Source organism: Gastrolobium bilobum, unplaced genomic scaffold, assembly GCF_033153095.1.
Source record: "Gastrolobium bilobum isolate Gb01-03AN ecotype WA unplaced genomic scaffold, APGP_CSIRO_Gbil_v1 utg10943, whole genome shotgun sequence".
Classification (NCBI taxonomy): Eukaryota; Viridiplantae; Streptophyta; class Magnoliopsida; order Fabales; family Fabaceae; genus Gastrolobium; species Gastrolobium bilobum.
In genome coordinates this window covers 29336-53103 of record NW_026895804.1, presented here as the reverse complement: position 1 = coordinate 53103, position 23768 = coordinate 29336, and the positions used below count along the sequence as shown (strand labels likewise).

The window sequence follows — 23768 nt, the reverse complement described above, 5'->3', positions numbered from 1 at the left end:
GAATGAGATTACTCAAAAATATAGACTATACCTTTGCATTGAATATCTGTGCAGAGAGGTCAGTTTCTGCTGTTGCACTTGCAAATCAAAACACCATTGCAGGAGCTTGTTGTGCATCAACAATCCAATTCTGCCCTATATATTCTCCCTTAAAAACTAGTTCACATTTTCCTTATTCATATTCTCCCTCAATTTCTTTTGGGAGAGACTATAATAGAACAATATTGTTATCGTTATTATTTGTGTAAGGTTGATTAATTTCATTTAAAGAATGCAAATAGTCAGACCCAATGTTATTTAGTAAAGTTAATATGAAATTTCATTTTGTTTATTTTAGTATTTTAACGCAATAGAATCTAAATCATACTAAAATAGGTTGAATTGACGAGAGAATACACGTTCATGGTTTAGGATCACCAAACTCGTCGCTTTCAGATACCGCGTCTTTCCTCATTTCAATTTTTATTCTCTATACTACAAAACTTTTTTCCTTCACTTTCTCGCTCTTTCTTTCTCTCTCTCTGTCTCTAGGGCACGCAGCACAAAATACAGACGCATACACAACACAATGAAGCCCGAGTTCTACGAAATCTCCGACGACGAATGGGAGAACCACTCCTTCAAACCCTCCCGAGTTCTCAAGAGACCGCGAGCTTCTTCTTCTTCTTCTCCTTCTCCTCCACCAATCGAGTCATTCGCTTACGCCTCCCGTAAGCCCGAGGTTTCCGACGACGACAGTGATTGCGTCGAAATCATGCCAAACTCGGCTGGAAATCTCGACGAGCTGGAAGATGCTGATGTGGACGACGGCGGTTGCGCTGTGGCGAGCCGCGGCCGGCGGTTTATAATTGACGATGACGAGGACGACGATGATGGTGGTGGCGATAGGGATAGGAATGTTGCGGAATTGTACGAGGAGATAGGGTCCACCGATGACGAAGAGATTGACGAAGGAAATGAGGGCGATGTGGTTGGTAGCGCTTTGCACAAGTGCGCGAGGATCTCTGCGGAGTTGAAAGGGGAACTGTTCGGTTCTTCGGGGACAGCTTGCGAGAGGTATTCGGAGGTGGAATCTTCTTCAGTGAAAATCGTAACTCAGGTTTCTTGCTGTTTATTTTATTTTATTTGCTTTCGTTTAGTTGGTTAGGTTAAAATTTTGAAGTTCGTTTGAGCTAAAATGGCATGTCGTGAAGTGTTGTGTGATGTTGGTAGGAGGACGTTGATGTTGCATGTGCGTCTGAGGATTCGGATTTTCAGCCTCTGCTCAAACCGTATCAGCTGGTTGGCGTCAATTTTTTGCTTCTGTTGTATCGGAAGGGTATTGGAGGAGGTAATTAATTATTAGGGTTTTTGCAATCTGGCATGTGTTGGTTTAAAGGTTTTAAAGCCGTGCTGAGTTTAAATTATGGGGACTGAATTTGTGTTTGTGCTTGCTTTGTGGCTATGACTTAAGAAAAAGGCAGAGTGGAGTGGATAGATCTTTCATTATGGATTTCACAATCTTGTGACATTTTCGTGTCAAGGTCATGCATTTTTGTTTTGTAACGGTATGCTTGCTATGTATTTGGCGTTTGCAGCTCCTGATTTTGTGTTTATTGAAACGTCATTATGTAATGCCATAGTGATTTGACTTTATCAGTTTCATATCTAGTTAATTTTTTCTTTTTTTCTTTTTTTTGGGGGAATAGTTCCGATTGTGATTATGATACAAGTCAGTGCATTAGAGATTAGCATGACTGTCAGGAATCTTGTGATTGACATTTGATTTCATGTGTCACACAGCCATATTGGCAGATGAAATGGGCCTTGGCAAGACAGTTCAAGTATGTTATCCTCCTTTTTGTTTGTTTATGTCTCAATTTTTCTTTTAATTCATGACTTTTTAGAGTGAAATGTATCAAATGTTCTTGTCTTCCAGGCCATCACATATTTAACTTTGTTGAAGCGTTTGCACAATGATTCTGGTCCACATCTTATAGTATGTCCTGCTTCTGTTTTGGAAAACTGGAAAAGGGAACTAAAAAGGTGGTGCCCATCCTTTTCTGTTCTTCAATATCATGGGGCTGGACGTGCAGCATACTGCAAGGAGTTGAGCTCCCTGTCCAAGGCGAGATTGCCTCCCCCATTTAACGTTCTTCTTGTGTGTTATTCACTTTTTGAACGGCACAGGTTTATTTCTCTATACTTTAGTGCCATTTATAAATTTTTTTTCAAATATTAATCAAATTTTTATAATTTATATTTACTCTAGTGCACAGCAGAAAGATGATCGTAAAATCCTGAAGCGTTGGAGGTGGAGCTGTGTGCTGATGGACGAGGCACATGCTTTGAAGGACAAAAATAGCTTCAGGTGGAAAAATCTGATGTCTGTTGCACGAAATGCAAACCAACGCTTGATGCTGACAGGCACACCGCTTCAGAATGATCTGCATGTATGTATGACTTTATGTTTGAGTGAATGTCATTGCTGCAGTGTGGCTGTCTTTTTGTTTAATTATTTCTTGTTACTGAACAAAACAAGCTTTTGCATACCTTACTGGAATTCTCTTACAAAAGATGTATATGTCATTATGTTGTGGCTGGACAATATTACAATGCTAATTTTATATACTCAGCATTTCAATTCATTGCTGAAGCATGGTAAGAGTTCTTAACTTCAACTCTGCAGTATCTTACATGTGCCACATTACATAGTACTTTAAGTTATGCACTGAATGTTACTATCAGCTGAAAGGTTAAGCTTCAAAATGGTTTGATATTTCCTTTGTATAATTGGTCGTATCCTTGTTTCATTCTAATTCTCAAGTGGTTAATACCATAGAGACTGAAACTACTTTTGGATGAAAGAAAGGAATGGATGGGATAGGCAGAACAAAATCATAGCGAGTAAAAACATTTAGGAAGCCGGTATGGAGTGGTAAATGTCCTGATTTGATTGATTTTGAGAGAGGTGAGTAGGATTATAAAAGGTTCGAGTCTTTGAGAGTGGCTTTTGAGAGGTGGATGTTTCTAATTACATTTTGCAGATGACCTTTTTCTTTTTGACAGGAAAGTGGTAAATTTATTGCATTTCTCTTGTGCAAATTTAGGAGTTAGACTCTCTGGTTTGAACATCTACCTCTTTAAGGGTTTCTTTTATCATCATGTCTTGATTAGGATGACCATGTTCCTTGCACTTACTTGGCTTCTCAACCTGGCTGTCAAATCTCTAGATGTAAAGACTTTTTGTTTGGGTGGAAAGTGGAAACCCACAGTTTTTGGAACCAATGGCATGATATATAATCTAAAAGGTGGGATTGCTCGGAGGGTATTAATTTTCGTGGTTTGTATTCACTGATTCACTAGCATTCCCCTCTATTTCATTTGTTTCTCTTCAGATTAGAGATGGTTGTGAGGGACTTTATTTACTCATGGATTAGTGATGCAAGGACCATCTAGTTAGTTGAGAAGTTGGTTATAAAGAGTGGACTTTGTTACAAGGACATTCTAGTTTGTTATTTTCATATTGAGTGCTATTGTAATATTCAAATGGAAAACTAGCTTATAATTGGATGGTTTTTGTATTTTTAGTCGTATTGTTTATTTTATGGTTACAATGATTCTGATAGGAACTTTAATTTCTTTATGAAAATATGAGGATTAACTCATTACAGCATAGGAAGTTCTCTATAATACACACATCGTAGAATGGGTTATCGGGATTTGAAAATTGGAACAAAGGAAACTCTCTATTTATTAAATACACACATCATAGAATGTATATTGTTATTAAACACTTTTTTCTGCCCAGAAATTATTCCTAAGTACATGAATAAAAAATTATTTCTTTCGAGAAATAGGACCACAAAAAATTATTCCTAAGTACATCCTTAGCGGGGTCTGCTTCCTCCCTACCCAAAGGCCCCAAATCCTCACTCAGTCACTGAATGCCTTCCCCTTTCTATCTCTTTGCTATTTAATCATAATGTCTAACACAATTCACCCCTCACATCTTCCTTACCTGCCACGTGAGAATTCTGTTTTTCCCATGGTGAATATTCTGATACAATTGGGGAAATTAGGGGTCCACAAACAACCGTCAAAGTTTATACCAGAAAGATCAAACCAGCCTTAGATGAAGGAGCTAGTTAGTTATCTAGTTGTAGAAGTTGTTAGGGAATTTTATTGTTTGTTAGTTGTTGCTACTTTATCGGTTGTTTATTGTTTGAATTATTAGTAGTTTTCCTATTTAAATAAGAGGAAGGATTATCCTTATGGTTTTGATTATGCAGTAGGTATATGACTGAGAAGTGTCTCAGTAGAAGGAGAGTGCTCCTTGTAAGAGGTTTTCCTCTTGTAAACTCTGCTTCATTCAGTAAATAACACTTGTTCAGTTCTGTCTTATGCCTTGTCTATCAATATTTTCTTCAAAACTCTATTTACTCAACCCAGTGCTGTAACATATTCCCCTTAGTTTCCGGGTGCCCATGTGGTGGTCATGTGCATTATGGGCCTTACTCCCCTGCTGTATGCCTAACAGGACTGCTTGCCTAAAAGATTAATTTATAAACATGACAGTTTATGAAATTAGAAAATTATATATTAACTTATTAGAACTCAGGCTCACAAAGCTGTTGTATCCTTGTTGATTATTACTGTTGGATGTAGATTGTCAATCCCAAGGCCAATGTATTATTATCATATGATCAATGAAGGTTGGGAAATTGTGAAGTCCCATTTATATATATATATATATATATATATATATATTGTAATGTTCATTTTGAAAAAAATATATGCAAATATACAACTTGCAAGAAACAGCTTAGAAGTGTCTAATAGGCTTATGGAAAAACACTGACAATCAGGGCAAAGAAAGGGATACATCTTGTCTTTATTTTTCTGTGCCAATAATGTACTTGAATCTTGAACAAAATCTCTCTCATCTCCACATGTTGATTTTGCTACTATCGTTATAAATGTATTTCCTGAAGTGAGCCTTGTTATGAATTTGTTGCAGGAGTTATGGTCATTGTTGGAGTTTATGATGCCTGATATTTTTGCTACTGAAGATGTTGACTTAAAAAAGTTACTAAATGCTGAAGATAGAGATTTGATTGGTCGTATGAAGTCCATCTTGGGACCATTTATTTTGCGGCGTTTGAAAGCTGATGTGATGCAGCAGCTTGTTCCAAAAATACAGAAGGTATGTTTTGTGCTGATTTCATTGAGTTATTATACTCTTCATTTTCAACATATCCTTCTTTTTATTTGATTTTATAATAAGCTTGCTATATACTTTAAACTTTAAAAGCTATTGGGTTATATTTGTTACTGCAGGTTGAATATGTGGTAATGGAAAAGCAACAGGAAAATGCTTACAAGGAAGCCATTGAGGAGTATCGTGCTGTTTCACAAGCTCGGATAGCGAAATGCTCTGGCCTTAACTCAAATAATATTCTTGGAGTTATTCCTCGACGACAGATAAATAACTATTTTGTCCAGTTTCGCAAGGTTCTTTATATTACATATTTATATTTTGACTTAAAATTTGCTTCTTTTTTTTTGGATTCTTATAGCTCTTTTATTTGTTATATATTTCTGTATTCCAATTCCAGATTGCAAACCATCCCTTGTTGATAAGGAGAATCTATAATGATGAGGATGTCATTCGCTTTGCTCGGAAGCTACACCCTGTAGGTGCTTTTGGCTTTGAATGTACTTTGGACAGAGTTACAGAGGAACTTAAAAGTTACAATGACTTCTCTATTCACCGGGTAAATCTTTTACCCAAGACAGTGCTTTTTGTCACTGACCATCCCCATGTTTGGCTTTCCCCAATATGCTCACATAGTAAGTTAGATTTTTTTCCCTATAGTATGGGGTTGTTTGTTGGATTGAAGTTCCAGCTTTAGTTAACCATAGTTGTCAATAGCATGAGATAGAGGCTATTGCGCGGATGTGTTGTCACAGCAGCTGGCTGCTACAGCTGACCTGTTTGAACATGTTTTTTGGAGTGGCAATTGCAGATGAGATTGCGGATGTTTTGTGGTCAATTCATGGCTGTCATAGCCGCAACTACAACAATGGGAAAAAAACCATTTTACCTACTCCGTTTCTTCATTGGCCAGCCTTTTTGTAAGGTTAATGTTAGGATTTCTTATGCTTTCTTCTTCAGAACCTCTTTAGGGTTAGTTTTCCTTACCTTTTCAAAATCCAGCAGCCAAAATGCAAATCTATGCTCTTTGAGCACCTTTTTTTTCCTCTCTTTTATTTTTTGTTGCTTGTGCTCCTTGACTCTTGTTGTTGACTTGTTACTTATACATTTTAGATTAATGGTAATTATGTGTTTAGACTATGACTTTTGATTAGTAATGCTGAATATATCTTTTGATATTATTTTATTTTTGAGTATGTGTGTAGTATAAATTATGCACATTATTTTTAATATGGTGACCATCTTGCTATCCACTATAGCCAGTGTTGTTAAAACGTCGAGTCAACTCGGTAGAAACGGCCGAGTTTACTTTTTTGTTCCAAAATCGTGTTGAAACGTTAGTTTAAATGGAAACTGAGCTGACTCGATTGAAACGACGAGTCAACTCGGTTGCCTCGGCGAGTTTACCGAGTCAACTCAGTTTTTTAAAAAAATCAGATAAGAGGGGGAGGAGGAGATTCCGCCGTCGTTGACTCTGACTTTGTTGTCATCCTCGCTGCTCTTCTCTGTGTTCTTGGTCTCATCGCCGCTCACGCTGCGCCTGTCTCCGCCGCTTACGTCTATCCTCCACCGCCGCTGCACAGCCTTCTCCTCCTTCGGCCGCAGCAAACAAAGGCGTCAAGAAAAAGGTTTTGCGCTCTCTTCCGATACTCACGAGACCTCCTCCTCCTTCACTTCTGCTTGCAAATCCTTGTGCTTCAGATCTTTCGCAAAAATACCCAGAGAGAGAGAGAAGAGGAAAAGACTTTTTGATAAAAGGGCATTGGATCGAGCGAGAGAGAGAGAGAAAGAAAGAGAAGAGGAAAAGACTTTTTGATAAAAGGGCATTGGACCTTGTAAAAAAGAGTCAGATAGATAAAATATTTTAAATAAGCCACAAAGATAAAAACTGACAAAGGAGATGACTTTTCATATACCATTTTACACAAATTTAAAATCTTATCCCTTGCTATTCTTTATTATTATTATTATTTAAATTTAAATTTTGTTTTCAATTAAATTAAATTTTTTATTTACACTTTTCTATTTTTTTATTTGAATTAAGAGGTTAATTTTTTTATATAATTAATAAAAATTAATTGTTAAATGCATTATTAATAATTTGAAGTTTTTAATTAAATTTAATATTGATTTATATATATCTATATATATATTAATTATAATTTTCTTTGATACATAGTAAACTCTTACGTTTTGTTTACGTTTCACGATTTTACGTTTTTTATTCACCCCTACCGTTTCTACGTAGACTCTACGTTTTAACAACATTGACTATAGCGGTTTTGGGGTTGGTTCCTCCATGCTACTATCAAAGTTTGACAACTATATATTTAACATATTATTTTTGTTTGAATTCGAAGTGGAAGTGGTTTTGGACTTTTGGCTTATGAATCTTATAAGAGTTAAAATATGCTTTCTGCTTTCATATCTTAAAGGTTCAACTAATAAATGATTTGATATTTTGTTGTGAAGCCATAGTAGTTAATTGCGTCACAATAGCGCCGAGAGCTGCGCCGTATGGGCGTTGCGGTGTCTTGCCGCAAGAAACCGCGCCGCACCTGAACGCAATAGCGGTCATTGCGATCGCATTTGCGTCCATATTGCTGTCATAAGGCAAAATGTCAATTTTGTCCTAAATTTAAATGTATAACAGAAAATTTTTAAGGGTTTTTTAGTATATCTGCATCTCTCTATCACTTCTGCTATATTTGCCTTTAAATTTTTTTTTTTTGTCATTATTTATGTCATAAATCAATTCCGCTATTTCCGTAACTGCAACCCGCTATAGCGCTTTTTGGGGTTGGCCGCAACACGCCGCAATCTGCATTTGATAACTTTGCGTGAAGCATATTTGGAGATATACCAAGAGGAGTGCAAAACTGAAAACAAGAAGCAAAAATAGTTTGAGATCTATCTTCTTTGTTTTTACTTGTAATATAAAAGAAGATTATTAACAAGGGAAAGAAAATGCATAAGGGAAAGGGGGAGAAATGCTCCTTAAAATTATGCAATCTCTCTGCACATACTGTGATAGAAACGACCATGAGCAGAGAACAAAATAGAAGTCATAAACATGATCTTGCTGTTGAACAAAAAAACCCTAGGGCTAAATTTTAGCTCAAGAGAAAAAAGGTGGCAAATGGGCAGGGGAATCTGAGGCAACTTCAAAGGGCTGGTCTTGTGGTTAGAAACCAGGAAAAAAAATAGAAAATTGTTATTGCGAGTGTTGAAATTATATGGATTTAGGTAGAGGAGGAAAAGAGAGGACAAACTATGAATAGAATATAATGTTGATATATGGCATGTAATGCTTTGTTACAAAAGATAATGCACTAACCCTTATTTGTGCTAATGCTAGACTCGTGATCCTAATTAATTAAGGAAACAAAACATGAATTCTAATTGAATATAAAAATCACCCCCAAGAGATCATCTAAGAGACTCTTAAATATTCTAAGATATAATGATATTATGAAATATTTTCTAGATATTGTAACATCCCCCCTCAAGCAATTTTACTAAGCTTTAAGCTTGTCATAGTTAAACACGTTAAAAGAAAATAAATGAAATATATAACAAAGTGGTAAGTGATGTCGTTTGTGACTCGAGACAAGTTGGCGAATTCGTAGGTTCAATTCCTACTGGATGCACGCCAATGGGCTAGACTTAAATTTGAGATTGGAGACTGGCCAGAAAGTATTTGGGACAAAGACAAGGGCCAGACTGCATCTATGACAAAGATAGGACTAGTGTGAGTTGTAGCCAATATAAGTCCGTATCAGAATGATCATCAATGAGATGAAAAGTTACCATTGGTATCATCGTCAGACTAGTTATCAGCAAGGAAATATGTAACTTTATTATTCTAACTCACCCCTGCTATGTTGGGATTGGAAAAGAGCCAAATAGTAGCCAAAATAACGACAAACTAGAGATAACCACCACAAAGAATGCCATGAAGCAATCAAACACGTTAAACCTAATACATAGAGAGAGAACACGCCCTCTCTGAGTGTTATACACAGCAAAACACAGCCTAATAGAGACATACAGCTATGGGAAGGTAGCGAACAGAGACAAGGGGTCTAGATGACAGTGGTTGGACAAGGGGCTGAACGTGCTGTTGTGCTCCCACATTGCTTGTGGAAGGTTGAACATGCAGAATTTGATGACTGGTGCATGGCAGTGCATCCCTCCTGCATGGGAGACTTCAACGACTGACCATATTAAGGGCATCGAACATTGGCGGGTTTGGTTGGATGAGAGACAAACCTCAGAAGATGTTGATTCTTATACTAACTAATTGCAAAAAAAATTCCATTTTTATTTAGTTTACCACTTTACCCATCCTCCTCAATCACCACAATCAATACAGAGTAACTGTATATTTAAATAAGAGTAAACACCCTTTTTGGTCCCTGGCAATATCTACGAAATCCTTTTTAGTCCCTGGCAATAAAAAAGGACCAAATTGGTCCCTAACAGTATGTAAAAAGGGCCACGTTAGTGACAGAGGAGTTGACATAAGGACTAACGTGGCCCTTTTTTCATAATTTTAGGGACCAATTTGGTCCTTTTTTATTGTCAGGGACTAAAAAGGATTTCGTAGATATTGCCAGGGACCAAAAAGGGTGTTTACTCTTTAAATAAAGCAAATAAATCAACTGTTTTCACACTTGCACTGGCCTTTATTTACATAAACCAAACCAATTGTACAAACTGATCAATTTTTTTTTCAAAGTATGGTTAGTTTCTAAGGTCATGGGTTTGAATCCAGGAAATAACCTCTTTGCAATTATGTAAGGGTAAGGCTGCGTACAAGGATTACCTCCACCCCACACTCGCTAGTCGGGTTTAACGGGGAGTGATTTTTTGTTTTTTGGTTATTTATGGTTAGTTTCTAGCTATAACTTCCCATGTTCAGTTGTAGTAGGTTTGCTGGTTACTGTTTTATTAGTATTCTACAATTCCTTTGTCGGGTTTTTGGCATAATACCTCTTATGTTGCTCATCACTCTAGTGTTTTCTCATCATTCTAGTGAGGTAGAGTTTAGTACTGTTTCATTAATACAATTTTTTAGGGTGGATTATAATTAAAAAACTTTATTTTGTGGATGATTGTTGTTTCTGCTTTATGTATAGTATTGGCTTAAATTTCAAGCTGTGAATTTTTTATTTGCAGCTTTTACTTCATTATGGTGTCAATGATAGAAAGGGAATCCTTCCGGATAAGCATGTTATGCTTTCTGCAAAATGTCGGGTATGATTTTTTTGACTCTAAATATTCTGTAATTGTTATCTATACAGTGGCTGCTTGATTATTTGCTGGGTATGCTGAGAATAAGCTACTCCCTGGATACTGTAGGCCTTATCAGAACTTCTTCCATCACTAAAGGAGGGTGGTCATCGTGTGTTGATCTTTAGTCAATGGACATCTATGCTTGACATATTGGAGTGGACTTTGGATGTCATTGGGTTGACCTACAAACGGCTTGATGGAAGGTACTGTTATTTTTTAGTTTAAAACTTTTTTTAACCAAATAATGTAGGGTTTATAGCATGTTTTATGCTGGATAATTTTTGTTCGTTGCTTAAATAAGCAGAAGTTAAGTAAGTCATCTATGAGAGCGATATGACAAAAGTAATCTAATATTTTTTTATTAGTATATTTGTTTTGCTCCTCTAGATTATATTGTAAATATTAGATATATATAGCTGTAGCTTCTTTAAATGTACCCGCATGTATCAGATACTTTCCTATACAGTTTGTTACAGATCTGTTAGGTGTTAGCTGTCAATTAGTTAGATCATCACTCTATATATATATTGATAGAGTGCACACTGTACATTCAGATTACATAATACAATTCATACATTCTCTCTCTTCTCTCTCTCTTTCTCTCATCTATGGATTCTCTCAAGAACTCAAACATGGTATCAGAGCTCTCTTTCTGAGGGCCTGATCCATCTTTGTGCTCCACATTTTGATGTACTTAATAAACAGATTGCCCACTGCTTCTTTACATTTTGATGTTCCTTACACAAAATTGTTTAATCAAAAGCCCAACTATCAGTTTCTTAAAACCTTTGGGTGTGCATGTTTTCCATTTTTGAGACCTTACAATAGATACAAACTTGAGTTTCGTTCTCAAGAATGCTTGTTCCTTGGCCACTCCACAAATCACAAAGGTTATATTTGTTTAAGTAGAGAGGGTACAGTTTATATCTCCAAGGATGTTTTATTCAATGAATATAAATTTCCTTATCATTCTTGGACTGACACAAGAATTAGTCCCACTCCTCCAATCCTTCCTATTTCTGCTCACATTCCTCTTGTGTCTCCTCCTTCCTCTACTCCCACTACTCACACTTTGTCTCCTGTACAGTCTCAATCACCATTGAGCTCTCCTTTGCAGTCCACCTCTCAATCTGTTTCCTCTTCTTCTTCTTCTTTTCACAGCCCTTTTCCTGCCCAAACAGTGCAGTCTTCTCCTGATCTCTCTTCCACTTCTTCTTCTTCCTCATTTTCTGAATATATTCCCCCAAACTCCTTACCAATAATTCCACCTACACACAACCTTGGGATACACCACCCCAAAAGCTAGCTCAAAAGGTGGGAGTGCCCAAGACCTTATAAACTCCACATTAGTTGCACATACAACCAATGTGGGACTATATATCTCAACACGCTCCCTCACACGAGAGCCCATTGGGCTTGAAGAGTGGACAATGCAACAGGCCCAACATACCTGTGCTAAGAAACGCCACGAGAGAAAGTGGGGGATGGCGAGGCTCTGATACCATGTAAAGAACCTTGGGATAAATTTTTTTATCAAAAGAATTGAATCTGAAATATATTGTATATTCAAGTGTGTAAGTCTGTACAATGAGGCTCTCTATTTATAGAGACTAAAAGACCTAATGGGATGACCTAATGGGCCAAGCCCACAATCTAGACTATTCTAATAATAATAAATTAATATTATTTCTAACACTCCCCCTCAAGCTGGTGCGTATATATCAAAAGCTCCCAGCTTGTTACAAATATGATCTATTCGGGGACCTCTAAGAGCTTTAGTGAATACATCCGCAAGTTGATCATTGGAATTGACAAATGCTGTCTCGATCTCCCTTTACTGGATCTTTTCTCTAACAAAATGATAGTCAATTTCTATATGCTTGGTCCTCTCATGAAAGACTGGGTTAGAGGATATATGCAAAGCGGCTTGGTTGTCACAAATGAGCTTCATAGGCCTTTGTTCACAGAGATGAAGTTCCTTCAGCAATTGACTCAGCCAGATGAGCTCACAGGTTGCATTTGCCATTGCCCGATATTCTGCCTCCGCACTGGATCTGGCGACCACAATTTGCTTCTTACTCTTCCAAGAGATCAAATTTCCTCCGAAGAGAACACAATACCCTTAGGTGGATCGTCTATCTGAAGGAGAACCTGCCCAGTCAGCATCTGAATAACTAGAGATCTCTGAACTCCCTTTATTTGTATATAATAAACCTCTTCCTGGCGCCTTTTTAATATATCGGAGAATTCTAATAACTGCATCCCAATGGGAGTCACAGGGAGAATCAAGAAATTGACTTGCAACACTCACTGCGAAGGAGATATCTGGCCTTGTCACAGTAAGATAATTCAATTTTCCAACTAGTCGGCGGTAGCGACTAGGATCTGGCAGTGGCTCCCCCTGTCCTGGTAATAACTTAACATTGGGGTCCATAGGTGTATCAATGGGTTTACAGCCTAACATGCCAGTTTCATCTAGGATATCCAGTGCATACTTCCTCTGACAGATGGAAATGCCCCGCCTAGACTGTGCAACTTCGATCCCCAAGAAATATCGAAGTCTGCCAAGATCTTTGGTCTGAAATTGATTGAATAAATGCTCTTTCAACTGATCAATCCCGGTCTGATCACTGCCTGTAATGATAATGTCATCAACATAGACCAGGAGATAAACACACTGGCCAGAAGAGCTACGCCGGTAAAAGACAGAATGATCGGCTTTGCTTCTGATTAATCCAAAGGATTCAACAACTGAACTAAAACGGCTAAACCAGGCCCGAGGAGATTGCTTCAGGCCATATAAAGATTTCCGAAGTTTACATATCATTCCAGAACTCTCCCCCTGAGCAACAAAACCTGGTGGTTGCTCCATATAAACTTCCTCCTGCAAGTCACCATGTAGAAAAACATTCTTAATATCAAGTTGGAGAAGGGGCCAGTGATGAATGGCGGCAAGGGCAAGAAACAGGCGAACAGAAGCCATCTTAGCAACAGGAGAAAAGGTATCCCCATAATCAAGACCAAAGATCTGTGTGTATCCGTTGGCCACTAAGCGAGCTTTAAGGCGATCAACAGTGCCATCAGGACCAACTTTAACTGTGAACACCCATCGACAACCAACAACAGACTTCCCGGGAGGAGCACGAACAAGATCCCAAGTGCCATTGGAGTGAAGTGCCTGCATTTCATCAAGCATCGCCTGGCGCCACCCTGGATGAGATAGTGCTTCACCTGTGGTTTTAGGGATGGAAACAGAAGAGAGACTAGAAACAAAAGTAAAATGTTGTGAAGAAAGTCTGTCATAACTCAAGAAAGAATAAAGGGGATGAGGATTTTGAGTGGATCGAATACCTTTCCGAAAGGCAATAGGAGGAGTCTCTGATGGAGGATCCGGAGGAGAAGAGCCGACGGGAAAGGGCGATGAGTCATCAAGAGGCAAAGTCGGAGGAGGTGCAGGCTGACGACGCTGGTATGTGAGGAGAGGACGATCTGCAGATATGGAGGTAATTGGTTGCTCCTCTGGAATAGGGTCACCTGCAGCTGGTAAAGACAAGTCAATAAAAGGAACAGGAAGGACCTGATCAACTTGGGACACTGGAGACGGAGTAGAGTGAAAAGGCTGCTGATCAAGGAAAGTGACATCAGCAGAAACGATATAACGCTTGAGGTCAGGAGAATAGCAACGATACCCTTTTTGAAAACGTTATACCCAAGGAAAATACATTTGAAGGCCTTGGATGTCAACTTGTCTTTACCTGGAGTAAGATCATGAACAAAACAAGTACAGCCAAAAATATGTAAAGGCAGAGGATAAGAAGGTGCTCCGGAAAACAAAATACTGCGGGGAACATCATTATTTAGCACAGAAGAGGGCATGCGGTTGATAAGGAAACATGAGGTGATAATAGCATCTGCCCAAAAACGGAGTGGGACGTTCATATGAATGAGAAGGGTACGTGCAGTTTCAACTAGATGTCTATTTTTACGTTCAGCGACTCCATTTTGTTGTGGAGTGTGGGGACAGGTAGTCTGGTGTATCGTCCCTTGTGTATCCAGAAATTTAGAAAATTCAAGAGACACATACTCTTTTGCATTATCACTGACCAAGATTTGAATAGAAGCACCAAATTGAGTTTTTATTTCTGCACAAAACTTTTGATAAATTGAAAATAACTCAGAACGATTTTTCATTAAATAAACCCAAGTGCAACGGGAGAAATCATCAATAAAGGTGACAAAATACTGAAAACCCAAAACAGACGTTGTTCGACTCGGACCCCAAATATCAGAATGAACAATAGAAAAAGGAGCATCAGCTCTTTTATTGACTCTATTAGCAAAGGAGGAGCGAGTGTGTTTTCCTTGCTGACAAGAATGACAGTTTAAAGACTTAAGATCGGATAAAAAGGGAACCATATGCTGAAGCTTGGAGAGGTTTGGATGACCCAGACGGCTGTGAATTAGCTCAGGAGACTCTGTGAGAGAACAGGCTACTGGAGAAGGTGGTGCAATCAGATAGTAGAGACCTTGTGACTCAACGCCTGCTCCAATCGTCCTCCCCGTACCCGAATCCTGCATAGAAAAGGATTGTTTAGAGAAGGTAATAGTACATGAAAGAGAATGAATCAACTGGCTAACAGAGATTATATTAAAAGGAATGCCAGGTATATAATAAACAGAAGTCAAAGTTAAAAGGGGAGTTGGGTTGGCTTCCCCAATTCCACGAGCAGGAGCCTTAGTGCCATCAGCAAGAGTGACAGGGGGTAGGTTATTAGAATAAGAAAGTGAAGTGAAGAGATCTTTATTACCACAAAGATGATGAGTAGCACCTGAGTCTATTATCCAGGGTCCAAGAGATGATTGATAAAAACAAGCAACATGATTACCAGTGTCTTGAGTAGGATGCTGAGAAGAAACCTTCTTGAGAAGTGCCTCATAGTCGGCACTTGAAAGAGTTACTAATCCAGTTGAAGGTGGCGTAACATCAGTTTGAGCAAACTTGGCAGACGGTGGCTTCAAATGAGGGTACTTCCTATAGCAGCGTTCTTCAAAATGCCCAAGATTCTGGCAATAATTGCAACGAGGCCTCTGTCTGCGACCGCGTCCACTGTTCCAATTGGAATCACTGGCCCGAGAAAAGAAAGGAGATGGGGTAGTACCGGAGATGATGCCAGTCGTGTTTTTGGACGCATTATTTGAGCCCTCCATCACAAAATAAAAGGAGATGACCAGAAAATAGCAAAGAACTACAAGAAAGCAAGAAATCGCGCAAAAACGTTGCACAAAAGTGTCCAAACAGCGGGTTTTTCACTGATATCTTTCAAACGGATGGGACCCACAACGAACGGAGACCAGATCTGGAAAGAGGGTGAGGAGGCGAGCAAGATGGTGGTGGTCCGGCCTGGAACGGTGGCCGGACAGTGGCTCACGCGCCGGAACAGTGGTTCGGCCGCCGGAGACTTCCACCGGCGCGTGGCGGCGCGTGGATGCTCCGATCAACACGTGGCTTGGACAGACAGGGTCGCCTCCCTGAGCCGCTCCTGATCGCGTGGTGGTTGGTCGGAAAAGTCGCCGGAAAAGCAGTCTGACCGGGGTGAACAGTGGCAGACAGTGGTTTTGTGGCGGTTTCCGACGATGAACGGAGGCTGACGATCTTTTTCCTGATGATACGAGGTTGAGGACAAGAAATTTGTGACTAAATAAGGGTTAGGTGTGAAAGGATGGTTGCCGGTATGATGCACGGCAGTAAAAAGAAAGGAAAAGATATATATGCGGAAGCAGAGCCCTCAGATCGAGAGTTTTGATACCAAATTGAATCTAAAATATATTGTATATTCAAGTGTGTAAGTCTGTACAAGGAGGCTCTCTATTTATAGAGACTAAAAGACCTAATGGGATGACCTAATGGGCCAAGCCCACAATCTAGACTATTCTAATAATAATAAATTAATATTATTTCTAACACACTCTATTCAGACCAGATCTAAGACAGCAGCCAGATCCATTGCTCTCCTTGCCCATATTGAACCATCTACTGTGAAACAAGCTCTAACCAGTCCCCCTTGGTTTGAGGCCATGAAAGCTGAGTACAATGCCTTAATGACTAACAATACATGGACTCTTGTGTCTCTGCCTCCAAACAGGAATTCAATTGGCTGCAAATGGGTATTTAAGGTTAAAGAAAATCCTGATGGTTCAGTGAATAAATACAAGGCTAGACTTGTGGCTAAGGGCTTTCATCAAAGAGAAGGTTTTGACTACAATGAAACCTTTTCACCTGTAGTCAGACCTGTCACCATTCGAATAATGCTCACTCTTGCTCTCACTCACTCCTGGTCAATTAGGCAGCTGGATATTAATAATGCTTTTCTCAATGGTGACTTACAAGAAATGTCTACATGTCACAGCCCCCTGGATTTGAAAATTCTGATAAGAGCTTAGTTTGCAAGCTCAATAAGGCATTATATGGCCTTAAACAGGCTCCTAGAGCATGGTTTGACAAGCTCAAGGGTGCTTTAATTCAGTTTGGATTCCGGTCAAGCTGTTGTGACCCTTCCTTGTTCATTTCCAAAACATCTTCTAACTGCACTTACATCCTTGTATATGTGGATGATATCATTGTGACTGGTACTAATGCTTCTTATATTCAGCAACTGATTCAGCAACTTCATTCTCAGTTTGCACTAAAGGATCTTGGCAATCTTGATTACTTTCTTGGTGTTGAGGTGAAGCCTCATATTTCTGGTGGCTTGGTGCTGTCCCAGTCTAAATATCTACGTGATTTACTCACTCGGGCTGATATGTTTGATGCTAAAGGAATTTCTTCTCCCATGCCTTCTCACTGTAAGCTCTCAAGGTTTGGATCACACTATTTTTCAGATCCTCTTCTCTATAGGTCAATTGTGGGTGCTCTTCAGTATGCCACCATCACTCGCCCTGAAATTAGTTATGCTGTCAATAAGGTTTGCCAATTTATGGGACAGCCTTTGGATGACCACTGGAAAATTGTGAAGAGAATTTTAAGATACTTAAAAGGGACTCTTAACTTCGGCCTTGTTCTTCAAAAGGCAAATCCCCAGCTTCCCTTTACTCTCACTGCTTACTGTGATGCAGATTGGGCAAGTGACCCTGATGACAGGCGCTCCACTTCAAGTGCAGCCCTCTTCTTGGGTCCTAATCTTGTCTCTTGGTGGTCCAAGAAGCAAACTCTTATAGCAAGGTCCACAACTGAAGCTGAATATAGAAGTTTAGCACTTGTGCTGAAATCTTGTGGATTAAGTCTCTTCTTTGTGAATTACAAGTCTCCTTTGATACTCCCCATGTCTTCTGTGATAACCTTAGCATAGTGGCTCTCTCCTATAATCCTGTTCTGCATGCCCGCACAAAGCACATGGAACTGGATATCTTTTTTGTTCGAGAGAAAGTGCTTGCACATGAGATTATTGTCCATCATATTCCTGCCTCAGATCAGCTGGTAGATACTTTGACAAAGCCTCTTCCTTCTGGACATTTTACAAATCTAAGAGCCAAACTCAGAGTTCTTGATTCAGTGACTCAAGATCCCTGAGTTTGCGGGGGTGTATTAGATATATATAGCTGTAGCTTCTTTAAATGTACCCGCATGTCTCAGATACTTTCCTATACAATTTGTTACAGATCTGTTAGGTGTTAGCTGTCAATTAGTTAGATCATCACTCTATATATATATTGATAGAGTGCACACTGTACATTCAGATTACATAATACAGTTCATACATTCTCTCTCTTCTCTCTCTCTTTCTCTCATCTATGGATTCTCTCAAGAACTCAAACAGTAAAAAACCAAATCAACCCAAAAACTTAAGCTATTGGGTGAGGTTAAATTAATGGTTTTATATATCTCAACACGCCCCCTCACACGGGAGTCCACTGGGCTTGAAGGGTGGACAATGCACAGGCCCACCTACCTGTGCAAACAAAGAAATTCCACTTGAAAGAAAGTGGGGGACAGCGAGGATCGAACCCGGTACAACCAGACTCTGATACTATGTAAAGAACCAAATCAACTCAAAAGCTTAAACTGTTGGGTGAGGTTAAATTAATGGTTTTATATATCTCAACAAGCTTTTGGGTGAGGTTAAACTAATGGTTTTATATATCTCAACGTATATATTGTGTGACAAAAGTGAAGTTGCTAAAATTTGTTTGAGGGTTGAATGAGTATTTGGAATGTAAATGGGTTACGTTTTTGGGTAGAAACAGATACAAGTGTGATTTCCTGCTGCTTAGAAAAATTGAAGCTTTTTTCGTTTTTGACCTGCATATAACAAGGTGCGGGAACCAGTAGACCAACAGCCTAATGGTAGTGATGAAGCTGGTGGTTTATTTACATTGAATCTCCTTAAGTTTTTTTTTTTTTTTTTTAATTATGCATTAATATTGTGCATGCTTATGCAAGGTAGAATGTAGAAACTATGAGTCTGATAGGAACTGATTTTTACTGATAAAAACATTTGAGACTAGCTCCTCTCAAGAACAGAAAATGCAGAAAACAAAGAAGGAAATATCAGAGAAGAAAAAGGCTATCTCTGGCCTGTGGCTTCAACCACCCCAGACTACCTAAATGATCCAATACCCTCTACAAAGCCCTCCATTCCATTCAAGTTGGTGTTCCCTTCCCTTCTGCCATGTGTCCATTCAGTTGGAGACACCATTTTCTTGCATAACCATCGCCCTCCGCTATAATTCACAGCTCATTCCCCAACCTACCCTTATTTTGCCTCTCATTTCTGTGATAACATGAATTTGAGGCCCATCGAGGAAAAATCAAAGAAGCAAAATGCTATGTCTGCACTATGGCTTCACCCACTCCCGACTATCCAAACTATCAAATGCCCTCTATACCTCCCTCCATTCCCTTCCAATTCACGTGCCCTTCCACTATCCCAGTACCCTCCACATTAACTCCCTGCTGCCAAATGTCCATTTTGTTAGAGCCACCTTTTTCTTGCATAGCTGTCCCTCCTTCCCCCTTTCCCCAAAAAAATAAATATTTCCCAAATCTAGCCTTATTCCCCATCCTTTCTGCGATAAGATGACATGAATTGAAGGCTCATCAGGGTCCAATAGGCAAAGCTGTGAATCATTTGGTAAATTGTAGCTATTTATTGTGTAAGATCTAGACAAGCTGCAGCTTCTCTCTCTCTGTTGGCAAAAGGAATAAATTTTATCAGAGGAATTGAGGAAATACTGCATAAAAGTAACAATGAAAATAAAACAGAAAACAGCAAAAAGAAACAAGATCAATGATACTGATCTCTATTATCTCTGCATTTCTACTAGTGTGGTTCCCTCAAACAAGCTGTCAATGGAGTCCCAAAAAGAAACCATGAAACCTGTAAATTATCCTTTCACACAACAGTTCTAAGGATCACAAAGTAGCATAACATAGTAGACAAGGGAATATGATCTTTCCCTCCTCCTGGATACACTGAAGTGGTGTTTGGTTCAGGAGTTGATTTTTCATTCCTGGTAGTATGATTTCAAGGAATAATATTCCTGGTATGGTATTCCTAGAAACTGTCATCCCCATGTTTTGTATTCATATGTGGGCTTAGAAACCTACTGACAAGAATGTTTGATTACAAGACAAAAATATTCCTGAAAATAAACAAAGTTTCCTTCTTCCTGGCAACTAGCCAAAGAGGACAATCCTCTCCTCCTCCAGTGCTTATTCTTCTTATGAGCACTTGCTCTCTGCAATGCCCAAGATAAATCGGACGCACTTAATCTGTGCTCCCTCCCTCTGTTGTTTTGGAATTGGAAATGGATTGAACTAGAGTGGTGACAAGGGTGTGGCCCAAGTCCGCAATTTGTTGGGTGGTGGAGATGCCATCATTCAAGAGTGGCTAGGGGGACTCTGCCATGGCAGGCGGATGGCTGAGACAGAGAATGCTGGTGTGGATTGACAAGGATGACGTTGTTGTCATCCTGTTGGAGGGAAACTGGTCCAGCATTGGTTGAAGGTGTTTATCAACGTCAATGGAGGTTGATCAGTGTCCATGGCCTCCATTATGATTACTGATGCTAGATTCACTATTTTTGTAATTTATGAGATTCTTGGGTTGGGTGTGGAGGATGGTTTTGGTGAGTTTGTTAAGGTGGAAGTTGAAGGTGTTGATGGAAGGCCAGAAATTTTGCCAAGAGTCCGGAGACATTGGTGAATGGCAGCAAGGATGAAAATGGCAGCAAAATGGGTGGACAGGGGCAGAAATAATGTAGTTGAAGGAAATGGTGGGTAGGCGAATCATAGTGTTAGACTAGAATCGTTCTGATGGGTATCAGAAATAAAGTGGTGAAGAAATAACAGCCATTGGATAGTAAAAGCAAAGAACCAGAATCCCTCGTATTGGCATTTGATGATAAAGTAAGAGTTACTGCAAATTACAGTGTGTAACAAAGAAAAATAAATTTATGGAAACGAAAGATACAATGCTAATCCTTAGGGAGGTCAGCTTCCTCCCATTTACCCCAAAACTAACCAATTCCTTTGATGCCCCCTCCTTTCCCCGCTTTTTCCACATATATTCCCTCATGACAGCATTTAGAATATTCCTAACAAACTCACACACTCCATGTTAGTCCATGTCAGCACCTTTTAGTTTGAATCTGGTGCAGTCCTACCCTTTCTCCTTCTATACCTTTTTTAATTGGTGCTCTATCACATTCCTTTGGCTTGGGAATGACCTTTAACCGAAATCCTCTTGGGGCCATGATTTGGTGGGAATGGTCCTAAAAAACTATGCTTGGGAATCTTTTTTCAAATCGTGAACCAAACATAGGAATGTTATATGCCTCAACATTCCGAGTAATATAAGACTACCTCTGAACCGAATTCTCCCTAAAGAGCTACAAAAACTGTATGCCACCATAATTTTTGTGCTCTCCTTGCTCGTAGTCCTTCCAAACTTTGTCAAGTCAAAATATAATAATTTATCTGAACTTATTCCAAATTCTAAGTAACTTATTCAAAACAAGTGGCTACATAATAATGTAAACAAGTGGCTGGATGTTGCTACTTCAAGAAATAACCGGTTTACAAGTCTTCTACTGTCCAACCCGATATGACTAAAAACATCGTAAGACTTGTAAAACAATAAGACTCCTAATATTCGAACAACTTAAGACTGTTGCATTGATTGCTGTCTTTGTTTGTGTGCTGCCGTGGTTGGTTTAAGATATACATTTTTAATAAATTGGTGCCGCAAAGTATATCAAGGACAACCCCATAGCTATTTAACCACCCGAGCAATATTTTTGGAAACCAATTCCAAAGAGTCCGAGACCCACTTATCCTTCAATGATACACTTACAACTTATCTATACTTTTAAACACCCCAATTGGGACACAAAAAAAGTGAGAGATAGTAGTGGGTAATTCTTGATAGAAATTGAAAAGAAGGATTTGTATATAATTGAATTGTAAGTATATCTGTGCAAGAATTCTCTATTTAGAGAGATTAAAAAGACTTAATGGGCTAAGCTCAAATAAGCTTCTAGAGTATTCTAACTATTACAAAATAATAAAATAATAAAATAATTCTAATATTTACATTTATCTCCCTCAAGCTGAGGAATTGATATTTATCATTCCCAACTTGTTAGTAAGTTCTTGAAATCTATCATTAAGAAGACCCTTAGTTAAGACATTAGCCAATTGACGACTAGAAGAAATATATGGAGTAGTGATCAGTCCACTGTCTAATTTTTCTTTAATGAAGTGGCGATCAATCTCAATATGCTTGGTTCGATCGGGTTGAACTGGATTGTGGGCTATACAGATAGTTAACTTGTTATCATAAAGTAACTTCATAGATCCTTCATATCTCACCTTGAGATCATTGAGAATGATTTTCAGCCATAATAACTCACAGATACCTTGAGCCATAGCTCGAAATTATGTTTCTGCAACTCAAAGTAGATAAGCCTAGAGTAATTCAACCGACTAGAGTAATAAGCCTAGAGTAATGTTGCTACTCCGATCACAAGCAACTCAAAAGTAGATGGACTTTTAGCTGCTTTTTCTGCAATGAATTATTAATTACTAAGAGAACAAGGAGTATTCAATTCAGTCTTCCTCTCTCCATTGAAGAGGTGTGTGATTGTGTATAAAGTGTGAACCATTTTCTTGTATTGTTCACCAAATGCTGCTTTCCCTTAGTCTTTAATGTCCTACTATTTGACTGCCAGTACACAGGTAGCAGAGCGGCAAACAATAGTTGATACATTCAATAATGATACTTCAATATTTGCATGCTTGCTTTCCACAAGAGCTGGCGGACAAGGCTTGAACTTAACAGGAGCTGATACCGTTGTAATTCATGACATGGATTTTAATCCACAGATTGATAGACAAGCTGAAGATCGATGTCACCGAATTGGTCAAACGAAGCCTGTAACCATATACAGGTATTTGTACATCCTTTTCCTTCCCTCCCACTAGCATTAGGAAAAGTACTAGACCTTGTAATTTTTTTCTTTTTTGGATAAAAACTAAACCTTATAAATTGGTTCTATTTGAATGCTCTACTGGACTGTTTTCTTATGGCTTATTCCTCTGCAGGCTGGTGACTAGGGGAACAGTTGATGAAAATGTTTATGAGATTGCAAAGAGAAAGCTAGTATTGGATGCTGCTGTCCTCGAGTCCATGGAGGTGATTAATGAAGGTGACATGCCTGAGAAGACCATGGGAGAGATATTGTCAGCAATTTTGTTGAGTTAAAATATGGAGCCAAAGAAAACTTGTAACTTAATTTATCATCCATTGCCTTCTACTTTTCTTTTTCCCTAGGTTTTCCTTCCTCTCCTACAGTTCCGATCTTAAATGAACCATTTGATGAATTGGGAGAAAAGAGGACTAGTCATCCTTCAAATTGGTAGGTATGTCGTACTGGTGTACTGCTGTACATTATCCTCAATGTTCATGTGTTGAAGTCAATAATTATTGTAGTCAGTATCAATAGGAAAATCAGCTTAAAGTAGTCATGGTAGAAATTAGCGAATTTGTCGAACATTACACTTGAAGCCCCAATAAAGAAAGCTTACAGTGCATTTTAAATTTTCATCTATATTTTCCCTCTTCAAACTGCCCCATCCTTGGACTGGTCAATTATATCTGTAATATATGTGCAGCTTAGCCATTTACATTAATCTCGTTTTTGCTTATTAAAAAAGACTTGTGGTTATAACATTTTCGTTTATATTAATATAGATTTTGGATGTAGGATATTTTTC

The 23768-nt window shown here is 38.8% G+C and overlaps 1 protein-coding gene across 2 annotated transcripts; it reads left to right on the top strand.

The window, feature by feature from the left end:
* The first annotated feature begins 547 nt into the window (after positions 1-547).
* Positions 548-23655, top strand: LOC133296086 (protein CHROMATIN REMODELING 19). Of its 2 annotated transcripts, XM_061495035.1 has the most exons (12): positions 548-1099; positions 1213-1330; positions 1783-1823; positions 1919-2169; positions 2252-2432; positions 5000-5185; positions 5320-5493; positions 5598-5756; positions 10379-10456; positions 10562-10698; positions 22724-22942; positions 23097-23655. In XM_061495035.1, exons 1-12 carry the CDS (start codon positions 569-571, stop codon positions 23254-23256), a joined length of 2235 nt encoding a protein of 744 aa, XP_061351019.1. In that variant the 5' UTR covers positions 548-568; the 3' UTR covers positions 23257-23655. The 2 variants fall into 2 exon arrangements, with proteins under 2 accessions (XP_061351019.1, XP_061351020.1); XM_061495036.1 differs by lacking the exon at positions 23097-23655 and having other exon boundaries at positions 22731-22837.
* Positions 23656-23768: the final 113 nt, after the last annotated feature.

What these genes read in the sequence shown, in the direction of transcription:
- LOC133296086 (XM_061495035.1), top strand. Translation starts at nt 569, where the DNA reads ATGAAGCCCGAGTTCTACGAAATCTCCGACGACGAATGGGAGAACCAC. An exon ending in TCACTTTTTGAACGGCACAG is followed by an intron (nt 2,170 to 2,251) that starts GTTTATTTCTCT and finishes TATTTACTCTAG; the next exon opens with TGCACAGCAGAAAGATGATC. An exon ending in TGCTTTCTGCAAAATGTCGG is followed by an intron (nt 10,457 to 10,561) that starts GTATGATTTTTT and finishes TGGATACTGTAG; the next exon opens with GCCTTATCAGAACTTCTTCC.